This window comes from Heteronotia binoei, chromosome 21 (genome assembly GCF_032191835.1).
Source record: "Heteronotia binoei isolate CCM8104 ecotype False Entrance Well chromosome 21, APGP_CSIRO_Hbin_v1, whole genome shotgun sequence".
In the NCBI taxonomy this organism is placed as follows: Eukaryota; Metazoa; Chordata; class Lepidosauria; order Squamata; family Gekkonidae; genus Heteronotia; species Heteronotia binoei.
This window is the reverse complement of record NC_083243.1, coordinates 102,763,219-102,776,508: the sequence shown is the minus strand read 5'-3', so window position 1 is coordinate 102,776,508 and position 13,290 is coordinate 102,763,219. Positions and strand designations below refer to the sequence as shown.

Here is a 13,290-nt window from a genome sequence, read left to right as displayed (position 1 = left end):
TGTGAAGACTATTTGCAGATGAAAAGGTGACACAGAGTCAGTATAGAGTCTGTTCCTGCTGCTGCTGCTGAACTTCCTCCTCCCCTCATTGTGATGGAACATTCCTTTTCTTTCAGTTGAAGATGTTTAACTGTTTTCTGTCAGAGTTTGCTTCAGTGTATATAGTTATTAAACGATGTTCAATGTTACTTAAGCAAGTATGTTTCCCACATGATATTAGTTCACACTGGATTCAACCACACACTGTGCTGTAAATGAAGAGGTGGAATATTGCCCCATAAGAAGGAGTTTCTGGTATATCTATAAATAGAATATATATCTCACCTCCCAAACAGTAGGGGCGGGGTGTGTGTGTACTGGACGAGTGCAACTTCGGCAGAAAGTGCTAGTTGGAGGCAGCAAAATGGTGGCAGTGGATTGAGGAGAGGCCGTAGTTATCAATAAGGCTCCAGGAGCACCTCTCAGCAAACAACTGTCTCACGCAAAGGTCAATGGCTTTCTGATAGGGTTCTGGCCTGACAGGGCCAGCAGTAGGCGGGTCATAATGAGGCTACCCAATGATGGGGGAGTGGTGACAGAGCGCAAGGCCACTCCTGTGGTAGCCACAACTTCCAATAAAAATTGAGGATCGAGCCAACACATTCAGCTTTTATTATATCTATACAATAAGTCCATTTTCATTCTTCTGGCCTTCGTGGTTACTATTTACTTCGAAAAACAGAAGAGAGGGATGTATTCTGAATCTGGTGTCAGTTTCCTCTACATGAGGACTCAGCATTTTTGTTTGTTTGCTTTTACATTGATATTATCTCTTTATTGTTACAGAATTCATCTTCTTGGGTATTGTATAACATGGCTTCCTTCTACTGGCGAATAAAGAATGAGCCTTATCAGGTGGTGGAGTGTGCCATGCGGGCACTCCATTTTTCTTCAAGGTGAGGCCTTCTCCATGAAGCAAGGAAGTGGCTTTTACAAGTAGCATAATATAACACACAGTGGAATTGAACATTAAATTGAACAGAAATTTCAGTCTCTAGATTAAATAGGCAAGTGGGTATGTGATATGCAGTTTAACTTCCATATTTCATGTAGTTGTCTGTAGGCCAAGCTGCCTCTTGTCTGAGCTTAAGCATCACTAAGAAAGGACTAAATATTCAGCATGTGCTGTTAGCTAACCTGAAACAAACTACAGAGAACATTTTATGTTTATGTTAACTGCAAAGCTTATACCGGGGTTTCCATCACATATACCAGATTTGAAATGTTCCCTGTGCCACTAATGAAGTGACTTAATTACATCTCACTTTTGCCCTTTTGTATAGCCCAGGGGTGGCCAAATTTGCTTAACAAGAGCCATACATAATAAATGTCAGATATTTGAGAGCTGCAAGACATGAACAAATATTACACACAAAAAGATAACATACATATGTATGTACTTTACAACATGGCCATGCTAAAAAAGAGACTTTAAAAAAAAACACCTTGGAATAACAGTCCCCATAAAGCCAATTTAGGGAAAGGTAAGGGAATTATTTTTTGGGAGAAGGAAACACATTTGTACTATAAAAATCACTGACTACCATTTGCATCATTATGCATCTCTCTTCACCTTGACACCACAGTTAGTAAATACAGCTCCTACATGAGCTATGAAACTAAGTGGGACCCTTACACCAGCCTCTTTAATTCTGCCCTTCCTTCCAGTGGCTCCCTGGGCTCTTGCACTCTCTTTCTCCACTCTAGGTTTCCAGGCGACCTCTGTGGTAGAGGAGAAGAGCTTGCAAGCCTACCTATGGGTCAACGCTCAGAGGCTGACAGAGGTCCCCATGCTAAGCTTGCTTACTTAAGAGTAAGCCTGCATTAAGTTTCTCTTCAACTTTCAGGAGCCGCACAATATGTGTGAAAGAGCAGTGTGTAGCTCCCGAGCCACAGTTTGGCCACCCCTGGTTTAGCCCATCTTCCTCACCCAACCCTTCCTTGGGTAAAATGTGTCAGCAGTTATTAATCTCATGCTGCAGATAAATCTACTTACTTGTTAAATATGCAAACAATAGGAATAGAAAGCTTTGCCCTTAAAATAGCACAGCAAAGCTTTGCCTTGGCACAGTTATTGAGAAAATGTGTTTCTGCTTTGCAAGGCTATAAAAAACTATGGATGTTTGATTAACTAACTACTTCCATTTGCTGCACTGTTGCTTTAAATGTGATGTGAGTGGATCCTTTCATAGATAATTTTGCATTGGATATGTAAACTTGTCTTTCATGAATAACTTTTGCTATCTTACACACATTTTTATTTGCAAAATTATTGAAAACGTTAATCTGCAAATCAAGGATGTAAATCCTATATAGAAAAAGTAGACATCAGACATAGAACTAGTGTAGTTCTGTCAGCAAATGAGTTCTGTCAGACAAATGGGTTGAGAGCCAGTTTGGTGTAGCAGTTAAGTGTTCAGACTCTTATCTGGGAGAACCAAGTTTGATTCCCCACTCCTCCACATGCACCTTATGATGTGACCTTAGGTCAGCTGCAGGTTCTCTCAGAGCTGTTCTGGGAGAGCTCTCTCAGCCTCACTTACTTCATAGGGTGTCTGTTGTGGGGAGAGGAGGGGAAAGGAGATTGTAAACCACTCTGAGATTCCTTCAGGTAATGAAGGGTGGAGTATAAATCCATTCTCTTCCTCTTCTTCTTTATGAGCTTATGTTCCTATATGTTAGGGCAAGGAAGAGCAGAATGTAGGTTATGATTCACTGGTGGATTACCTAGAGCAGAGGTGATCAACTTATTTGTCACTTTGTTGGTCCGGGTCATGGGTCCATAAAATGTAACATGAGGAGATCTAAACTTTATAAAGGTGATTTCAGATGTAAAGTGAGGCAATAGCAGGCTTGATTGATATGATATGTAAAGGGGTAGTAGGCACGGAGATACCAGGTTGGATGGAATGGAGACCTAGGTTTTTTGTTTCATTACCAACCTGGTATCTCCATGCCTACTATCCCTCTACATATCACATCAATCAAGACAATGCATCCCCCTCTACTGAACTGAGACCTAGTTTTCTGTCTCATTACCAATGTGTACTGTTATCATTTAAACAAAGCAGGAGTCAAGTTGCACCTAGTAGGAAATACATGTCCTTTTGTGATTTACCTAGATTTGCAGAAACACCAATTGGCAGGAGACTTTTATTACCTTTTATGGCTATCCAGACCAAATGGCCAAGCCACACTGTTTCACCATGTGATCACAGCCAGTTTGCCCTCTTAATCTACAAACTGCATGTATTTCAGCCCACTATACCTGATCACCTCATCTGAAGAAGTGTGTTTTTAGCACACACAAGCTTACATTCTGAATAAAACTTGGTTGGTCTTAAAGATGCGACTTGACTCCTGCTTTGTTCAACTGCTTCAGACCAACACGGCTGCCCACTTGGTGTTATCATTTAGCAACTGAAATCACTCCACTCTCCAGGATATAAGGACCAATCCATGTGTTCTAATTCCTAATCAAGGACTTTTTGAAAGAAAATTAATCCAGATAGGAACAGAGAAATCCAATCTTTTTAAAAAAAACAAAAAACTTTTCAGAATAAGTCAAAATAATTTCCTCAGTGTACATTGTGCTTGTCAGAAGAATCCATTCCCCTCTCTCCCTCCCTCCTTCTGAAGAAGAAGTGTGCTTGCACATAAAAGCTTATACCTGGAATAAAACAATTGTTGATCTTGAAGCTGCCATGGGACAACTTTATTTTCTCTCTTTCTCTCTCTTTCCTCCCTTCCTCCCCAAAAGAGGAGGAAGTCCCGGAGAAGGAAGCAGAAGCTCTGTATGTCTGCGTGTGTGCAAGAGAGAGAGAAGTTTGTCTTTGTATGTCTCCTGCACAAAGCAGGAAGCAGCCACAGAGCTCTGTGTGTGTGTGAGAGAGAGACAGGGGGGTGGGAAGAGGCAGAAAACAGGAATCAAAGAGGCCACTGAGGAAGCTGGGGGGAAAGCAAGCAAAGGTGTGGAAAAGGAAGCAGGAGAAGGCCGTTGCTCAGAGGCCAGATTTTATTTATTTCAATGTATAACCTGACCTCTCCAAAAATGGGCTCAAGACATTTGGTAACATATAAAACTTACGGTCAAAAATACAGAAAATTACAAGTTAAAACATCAGAAGTAATTAAAATACCAGGTTGGAAACAGAGAAAAAAATCCTATATGTAACCCCATAACTAGGCCAGGACACAGATGTCAATAATCCAATGGGCCAAAAGCTAGGGCCATCTGAAGCAGAGAGGCCATATGATTTTTCATCCACCGCCTCAGCCAGAAGCTTGATGGAACAGCTCCATTTTACAGGTCCTATAGAATTGCATCAGGCTCCACAGGGCCCTGATCTCTATTGGGAATTGTTCCACCAATTAGGGGCCAGGACAGAAAAGACCCTGGCCCTAATTAAGATTAAGTGGACTCTGGGGCCAGGGATAATCAGTAAATGTTGATCACTAGAGTGCAAGGCTCTCCAGGGGATATATGGGGAGAGGCAGTCCCATAGATACGCTGGTCCCAGGCCACTCAAGGTTTTAAAGGTCAGTACCAGAACCTTGAACCGGAACTGGTACTCAGTTGGTAGCCAGTTTAGCTGGTGGAGCAGTGGCTGCATACGTGCCTGTATAGGCACTGCAGTCAGCAAGCAGGATGCCACATTTTGCACCAACTGGAGTTTCCTGGTCAGGTTCAAGGGTAAGGCCACATAGAGTGAATTACAGTAGTCTAATCTGGAAGTGACCATTGCATTGGTGACTTTAGCAAGGTCCCTAGCAGAGAGGTACCGAGCTAGCTGCCTGACCTGCCAAAGATGCTAAAAAGCAGATCTGGCCACTGCTTTGGCCTGGGCCTTTTTAGAAAGAAAGGCATCCAGAATTGCCCCCAAGCTTCTAACCCTCATGATCAAGACATGAGATGCCTTTCCCTGAGAATCAGGAGCCTGATTTCCAGACCAACTCTGCCCCGGGTCAAGCACAGGACCTCTGTCTTCATTGGGTTAAGTTTCAGCTGACTCTTTTGCAACCATCCAGCCACAGCCTTCAATGCCTGGTACAGATTTTCTGGGGCAGAGTCCAGGTGGCCATCCATCAACAGAGCTAGGTGTCATCAGCATATTGGTGACAACCCTGCCCATACAGCCATAACAACTGGACAAGAGGGCATATACAGATATTAAATATTAAATTTTTAGCCCTGCGTGTGCCGCATGTGTGAGTGCAATACCTCTGACCTAGAGTCTGCTGATTGGTGGGATTCTTGTAAAGAGTGCTGGTCAAAGTAAAATTTGTTTCTGTACTCTTGTTCATGTTCTTAAGATAGATTGCATACTCAGGATCTCTTCATGTGAATTAATTATGTATATAAGACTGGACTATGGCTGGCAAAACTCAGATTAAAATTCACACAGCCTTCAGACTCACTGTGTGGCCTTGCAGAGTCAGTATCTCTCTCCCCTTCTCCTGTGAGCTTACCTCACAGCATACTTAGGATATGTATGCTGATCTCCTTAGAAGTAAGGCAGGAGAAAAATGTAATAGATTATCCCTTTGTATGTTTAAACCATATTAATGGTTCATGGAATGTTGGTTAAAAAAACACACACAGAAAGCTGAAATCGGCCTATCTTGGCTTTGTGATTAAGAAATTGACCGATTCAGGACTGCAGTAGTTAAGTCTTTAAGCCATTCTCCCCACCAAGGATTAAAAATGTGCTGCTACAAGACCAGCTATGAAAAATCATGCATATGTATCCAAAAATGAAATTCACTGCCAAGCTGAGATCTGAATTACTGTCTGCTCTACTATTCAGAATTTCCACTGTGATTATCCACCCATTGTTAACTGGCTAAAAAAAAATGTATAGAGTAATAAATTGAGGCATCATTTTAGGATTCAGGAAGCTGGGTTTTGTTTTATGTGTTAGTTCTGAGGCATGTTCCTATGACTGTTCAGAGTTAGAGAGCCAGAATTGTATAGTAGTTAGAGGTCAGAGTAAGAAATCTAAATTCTAGTCCCCATCTGCTGTGAAACATACTTTGTGACTTTGGGCCAGCCACACACTCTCAGCCTGAGCTACCTCAGAGGGTTGTTATTGTGATAGAATGGAAGAGAGGAGAACAGTGTAAGCCACTTTGGAAAGAAAGGCAAACTATAACAAAAGTGAATACTGGCAAATAGTTGATAACATTAGGTGTATAGAAATCCATATGTTGTGTGGCTGTTTCAGATGGATTGTTTTATGTTTGAAATTGTAGTTCTAGTGCCAAAGGAAGTGGATACAGGGCAAAGAGTGCTAATAGAATATTCAGTATTGTAAAAACTAGTATAACCTAGTTGTTTTCTCCAGAGTAGTTCTGTCCAACCTACCAGTCCAGGTGATTTTTAGAATATATTTTAGCTTAATGTGGTCAGCAAATCATAAGCAGTTCTGATGTGTGAAGTTAGGAGTTGAAGAGCTCCTCCATATGGTACCAGATCAGCAGCTCTGCAAGCTCAGTGCTTGTCTGAAATCTATCACTCTGGGAGGTGACTTTCCAGTTCTGTCATCTTGGCTTTCTCAAGGGATGCTAGAGATCAAATCTAGAGCCTTAAGTTTGCCAGCTACATTGGGAAAGCACTTTTGATAATGTCTCACTGACAATTTGTACTTTCCTCTCTTTCAGGCACAATAAAGACGTTGCACTGATAAACCTGGCAAACGTGTTACACAGAGCACACTTCTCTGCTGATGCAGCCATCGTGGTCCACGCAGCTCTGGATTACAGTGATGTCTTCACTAGTTATTATACTTTGGGAAACATATATGCAGTAAATACAATCTTTTGCATCACATTGCTTAGTTCAGTCAAGCAGTAAGACAGGTGCATTTTCAGATTGAGAGTTATGGGATCCAGCTGTCTTTGGAGAGGAATTGATCTCTCAGCTGACAGATAACAGCTTTTCATTTAAGGCATTTGTTTGAGAGCTTGACTAAAGAAGCTAGTATATTACCCATAATTTGACTTTCTGAGGGATCCTCTGATAAAACTAGTAATTGCTATAAAGCTCTGAAGTAGTATTTTACTGCTCTCTGAATGCTACTAATGTGCCTTTTTTTCTCAATCCTTTTTCAGATGCTTGGGGAATACAACCACTCAGTACTGTGTTATGATCATGCTTTACAGGCCAAACCAGGGTTTGAGCAAGCAGTAAAAAGGAAGCATGCTGTGTTATGTCAGCAGAAGCTTGAGCAGAAACTGGAGGCCCAGCATAGGTAAATGGTGGTGATGGAAAGTGTCAAGCTACATCCAGCCTACAGGTTTTCAAGGCAAGAGACAAACATGTGTAGTTTGCTATTGCCTGTTTTTGTGTAGCAATCCTGGACTTCCATGGTAGTCTCCCATCCAAGTAATCACCAGGGCCAACCCTCCTTAGCTTTTGAGATATAAGAGATTGGGGCTAGATTGGGGCTATAAGAGATTGGGCCATCCAGGTCATGGTGTAGGTATGTAGTATGTCCTCTTAAAATTCAAGCAAAGTTTTGTCACTGGTCTTATTCATATTATGGCAAGTTATAAATCAACTCTACCTAGTTAAAATACTATAAGGCAGGGGTGGCCAACTGTAGCTCTTCAGATGTTTTTTGCCTACAACTCCCATCAGCCCCAGCCAGAATGGCCAATGGCTGGGGCTGATGGGAGTTGTAGGCAAAAAAACATCTGGAGAGCTACTGTTGGCCACCCCTGCTATAAGGAATAGACAGCGTCCCAACCTTTTTGAAACAAGTGCTGGTGTGTGTGTGTGCGCAAAAAAAGAGTATTTAAAACATCTTGAACTTAATTTTCATTAACTTTTTTAAAGATCACTTCAGCGAACCTTAAATGAACTGAAGGAATATCAGAAGCAGCATGACCATTACTTGAGGCAGCAGGAGATCTTAGAAAAGCACAAGCTGATTCAGGAAGAGCAGATCTTGAGGAACATCATCCATGAGACACAGATGGCAAAAGAAGCACAACTTGGTACCTATCATGTAATGAATGTTCTTTGATCAATTTGAAAAATGAAGTTTTTCATGAAAGTAGTTCATGAAAGAATCCTGCTTTTTTATGGAACCAATGCTTTTTGATAAGTGACAAGAGATGTTCTGTCTAGCACAGAACAGTTTGATCCAAAAGTTGCATTCCAGTAAGTTCTGCTTATCTACACAAAGCCTGTGAGTGATCTTCTGTGAAACCTCTATCATCATTTAAAGGAGTGTCAAACTAATTTGTTAGGAGGGCTGGATCTGACAGAAATGGGACTTTGTGGTGCTGGGCCATGTGTGTCATAAAATGTAATGTGAGGTAGTGGAGTAGAGTTGCAAGTCCTCTTCACCCTTCACCAGGGGACAGTCGTGTGCGCACTGCACACCGCGCAATGAAATGACATCGCCCGGAAGTGATGTCATCAAAATGGTGGTGCCCATGTGGAACTGCTCTAGGTGTTTCCAGGAAAACTCTGTGGTTTTCTCTGGATGCTCTAGCCGTTTGGGAGGTTAAAACTCTATGGCACCTATTGTACCATAGAGTTTTACCTCCCAAATGGCTAGAATGTCCAAGAAAACCATAGAGTTTTCCTGGAAACGCCTAGAGTGGCCCCGCACGGACGCTGCTATTTTGATGACATCACTTCTGGGTGACGTCATTGCGCCAGCGACGCGGGGGGAGGTTCCCCCTGCCGGCCCAATGTGGACTGGGGGGTTGAGAACCTCCCGGGCGGGAGATTCCCCACCCGGATTGAGGGGTTGGCAGCTCTATAGTGGAGATATAAACTTTTTAAAGGGTACAAACACAATTAAAAATATTAATTTTTTAACTTAAAATACAAACATGCTTAAAACTCTTGCAATATTTTGTTTAAAATGGAAAGGTGCAGGAATAGTAGGATTTGGCAATGCAATTTTTAAAATAAAACATTAAGAAAAAGCACAAGGATCACAGCAGAAACTAAAAATATAAAATGCTCTGAGCCTGGGAAAGCATTGCTGTCTTCTTCCCCTTTCTGGGATCTACTCAGATTGACAGTGGCTCTGCAGTGTAATATCCCCCTTTGGCTGTGGGTTCCCAGGTTAGAGTACTCACTAGGTCAGGTCCATTCAGCAGGCTGGCTCCAAGCATCAACCCTTTATTTGCAAGGACACAACTCCATTAAGCATGAGCTTCAGCTGGCTATATGAATGCTAAAAGTGAAACTGATCTCCACTCCATTGAAACACATTGCAACACAGACAAAGTTACAAGAAAAATGTGGAATGGATTTTCCATGAAGGTCTCTGGGCTCTTTCTCTGGGTACAGAGACCTTCATGGAAAATCCATTCCACGTTTTCCTTGCAGCTTTGCTTGCTGCTGCAGCCTGCAAAGGCAAGGCAGAAAGACCAGGGAATTTCAGCAGTCTCAGAGTTTCAAAGGAGCTTATCTAAAGGGCTATGTATGAGCGTTTTGGTCTCTTCCTTTTGGCATCATTGCCCTGTGCATACTAATCCAAACTTTCCACAAAAGCAGCATTTTATTAGGCATAAGGGACCGCTGAAGGTACAGTGTACAGTCATGTCACAACTGACTCATGGAGATCCCATGAAGCTCATGATTTTCAAGACAAAAGGTGAGCATAGATGGCTTGCCATTGCCTTCCTGTGTCTCCCATCCAAGTACCAACCCTGTCTAGGTTCTGAGCTCTGATAAGACTAGGCCAATCTGGGCTGTTAAGGCTGTTCCGGATCATACTGCTTGCTTGTTGCCTCCAACATGAAGTATTTAGCTGAGTGCTTCTAATATGGAGCTTCTGTATGTTACTACTAATAAACCCTTCCTTCCTTCCTTCCTTCCTTCCTTCCTTCCTTCCTTCCTTCCTTCCTTCCTTCCTTCCTTCCTTCCTTCCTTCCTTCCTTCCTTCCTTCCTTCCTTCCTTCCTTCCTTCCTTCCCTCCTTCCCTCCTTCCCTCCTTCCCTCCTTCCCTCCTTCCCTCCTTCCCTCCTTCCCTCCTTCCCTCCTTCCCTCCTTCCCTCCTTCCTTCCTTCCTTCCTTCCTTCCTTCCTTCCTTCCTTCCTTCCTTCCTTCCTTCCTTCCTTCCTTCCTTCCTTCCTTCCTTCCTTCCTTCCTTCCTTCCTTCCTTCCTTCCTTCCTTCCTTCTTTGCTGTCAAGTTGCAGGCAACTTATGGTGAACCCATAAGGTTTTCAAGGCAATAGACATTTAGAGGTGGTTTGCCATTGCCTTGCTCAAATATTTTTAGCTAATTAATTTAAGAATGGTTAATAGGGTGGGATTATAATTAATTATGCTATTTGATTTAAACTCTTACCAATTATATACAAGGGAAATTTAGGGTTGGGGTTTTATTGGGTTAATTCGGAATACTGGGACCTAGCGGGACGGAGTAGTGTGAGGGTATTTCTGATAACAGTGCTGATAGTGGTTAAAATAGCAGTTGCTGCCAGCGGGGAATGGCTGGCTCAGGGATTCCAGTGCTCCTGGGGAGGGGAAGGTATGGCGGTGGGAACAGACGTTACAAGGGAAGAAGACTGAGACAGGATAGTGCTTGATCTTCCTCCAATCTGTGTCCCATCCCAAGGGTGACAGGTAGTAGGGTCAGGTTGAATAACCCGCCTCCGTCATTGGTGTTATGCAACGCCAGGTCCATTAATAACAAGACCTCAGTCCTTCGGGAGTTTTTACTCAAACAGGACATGGACCTGGCTTGCGTGACTGAAACCTGGATTCGAGAGGGAGATACAGTAGCCCTCTCACAAACAGCTCCTCCAGGTTACTCAGTCTTCCACCAATCGCGGACTAGCGGGCGGGGGGGAGGAGTGGCATTATTTATACGGGAGGCCTACTCCTTCAGGGCACTCCCGGCCCGAAAGATCGAGGGTATTGAATGTGCCGGTCTGGCGTGGGAGGCCGGAGAGGGGTTGGTGATCTGGCTGGTGTACCGTACGCCTAACGCACCAGCTAACACCTTACCGTCCCTGCTCAAGGCGGCGACAGGCTGGGCGCTGGAGCATCCAAGGCTGATAATCCTGGGTGACTTCAACGTCCATGCTGATGACCCGTCCTCCAGTCAAGCGACGGACCTAGTGTCTTCCATAGCAACCCTAGGACTCTCTCAATTTGTTACAACCCCCACCCACGAGGCCGGGCACATGTTAGACCTGATCTTTGCGGCCGGGGTTACGGTTGGCGATATAACCGCGGAGGCAGTGCCATGGTCGGACCACCTCACCCTCAGGGCCCGTGTAGATATGCCACCCCAAACCTGTTTAGGCGATGAGCCTATTATGGCTCGCCCGCGGAGCCAAATGGACCCGGAACGGTTCCAAATGGCGCTGCGGGATCCCTGGCCCTCTGGCGATTCTCTCAGTGGCCTGGTTGAGACCTGGACTAGCCGGCTCTCTAGGGCCATAGAAGAGATCGCACCTCGACGCCCTCTACGACCTCAGGCTAGGCTGGCCCTGTGGTATACCCCAGAGTTACGCCAGCTGAAACAAGGTCTCAGATGGCTAGAGAGGCAATGGCGGCGTACCCGCGACAAAGCGACTAGAACATCTTATAGGAAGTTTATGAAGTCCTATGAGATGGCAATCAAGACCGCAAAGAAAATATACTTTGCGGCTAAGATTGCGTCTGCAAATTTGCGCCCGGCTCAATTATTTAGGATAATTCGGAATTTCACTATATTACCACAGGGCAATCCAAACGTTAAGGAATTGGAGATAGGCTGCGAGGCTTTTGCGAAGTTTTTTGCAGACAAGATCCAGTCGCTCCGCCGCGACTGCCCTGCCAATTTAGATACAGTAAGTGAACTCGAGGCCCAATGCGTGTCTTCTGATTTGACCCTGGACTGCTTCGACCTACTCAGCTTGGAGGAAGTCGACAGAATTCTTGGAACTGCACGACCCACAACTTGCGATCTGGACACATGCCCCTCCTGGCTAATTAAGGCTTGCCAGGAGGAGCTAAGATGTCCTATACGGGACATCATAAATAGATCTCTTTCAGAGGGCTTTTTTCCAACACCCCTGAAAGAGGCAGTGGTCCGCCCTCTCCTGAAAAAGGCTACATCAGACCCGGCCGAATTGGCTCATTACCGACCGGTCTCAAACTTGCCCTTTTTGGGCAAAATTATTGAGAGGGCTGTGGCGTTGCAGTTACAGGATTTTCTGGATGAGGCTTCCACCCTAGACCCATGCCAGTCCGGCTTCCGCCCAGGCCATGGGACGGAGACAGTCTTGGTCGCCCTCATGGATGACCTCCGGTGACATCTGGATCGAGGCGGCTCAGCGGTACTGCTGCTGCTAGACCTATCAGCTGCGTTCGATATGGTCGATCATCAGCTGCTGACCCGCCGTCTCGCCGACGCAGGAATTCGGGGGCTAGCCTTACAGTGGCTCTCCTCCTTCCTTGAAGGTCGGGGACAAAGGGTGGCAATTGGAGGGGAGCTGTCTCAGAGACACCCACTTAATTGTGGGGTGCCTCAGGGGGCAGTTCTCTCCCCGATGTTGTTTAACATCTATATGCGCCCCCTTGCCCAGAGGTATGGGCTGGGCTGTCATCAGTACGCTGATGACACCCAGCTCTATCTATTGGACGGCCAGACTGGCGATGTCCCTATAAACCTGGACCGGGCGTTACAAGCCGTGGCTGACTGGCTCAGGCTGAGTGGGCTGAAGCTGAATCCAGCGAAGACTGAGGTCCTTTGCGTAGGTCGCGGCGGGCCAGGAGGGGAGATCTCCCTACCGGCCTTTGACGGTGCATCACTGATACCAGTGCGCAGGGTCAAGAGCTTGGGAGTGCTACTGGAGTCTTCCTTGTCAATGGAAGCCCAGATAGCTGCCACTGCTAAATCCGCCTTTTTCCACCTTAGGAGGGCGAGGCAGTTGGCTCCCTTCTTGGAGCGTAGCGACCTGGCAACTGTGATCCACGCAACGGTCACCTCGAGGCTAGACTACTGTAATGCCCTCTACATGGGGCTGCCCTTATACCGAACGCGAAAACTGCAGTTAGTGCAGAACGCGGCGGCCAGGCTGTTAGTGGGTCTACCTCGGTGGGAACACGTGCAGCCTGGGCTGCGGGAGCTGCACTGGCTGCCGGTTGTGTATCGTGTTCGCTATAAGGTGCTGGTTATTACCTTTAAAGCCCTATATGGCCGAGGACTTGCCTACCTTAGGGACCGCCTCTCCCCATATGTTCCCCAGAGAGCACTGAGATCCAGTTCCCAAAACCTTTTAAAAATCCC

General features: G+C 45.1%; 1 protein-coding gene across 2 annotated transcripts in view; it reads left to right on the top strand.

Annotated features, from left to right (window-relative positions):
* The window catches only part of TTC17 (tetratricopeptide repeat domain 17), a 130,807-nt gene that overhangs the window by 26,326 nt on the left and 91,191 nt on the right, over nucleotides 1-13,290 (top strand). For both annotated transcript variants that reach the window (XM_060261380.1, XM_060261381.1), the window contains exons 6-9: nucleotides 826-935; nucleotides 6,700-6,844; nucleotides 7,150-7,289; nucleotides 7,877-8,037. In XM_060261380.1, coding sequence (XP_060117363.1) covers nucleotides 826-935; nucleotides 6,700-6,844; nucleotides 7,150-7,289; nucleotides 7,877-8,037 — 556 coding nt within the window. The remainder of the gene's footprint in view (nucleotides 1-825; nucleotides 936-6,699; nucleotides 6,845-7,149; nucleotides 7,290-7,876; nucleotides 8,038-13,290) is intronic.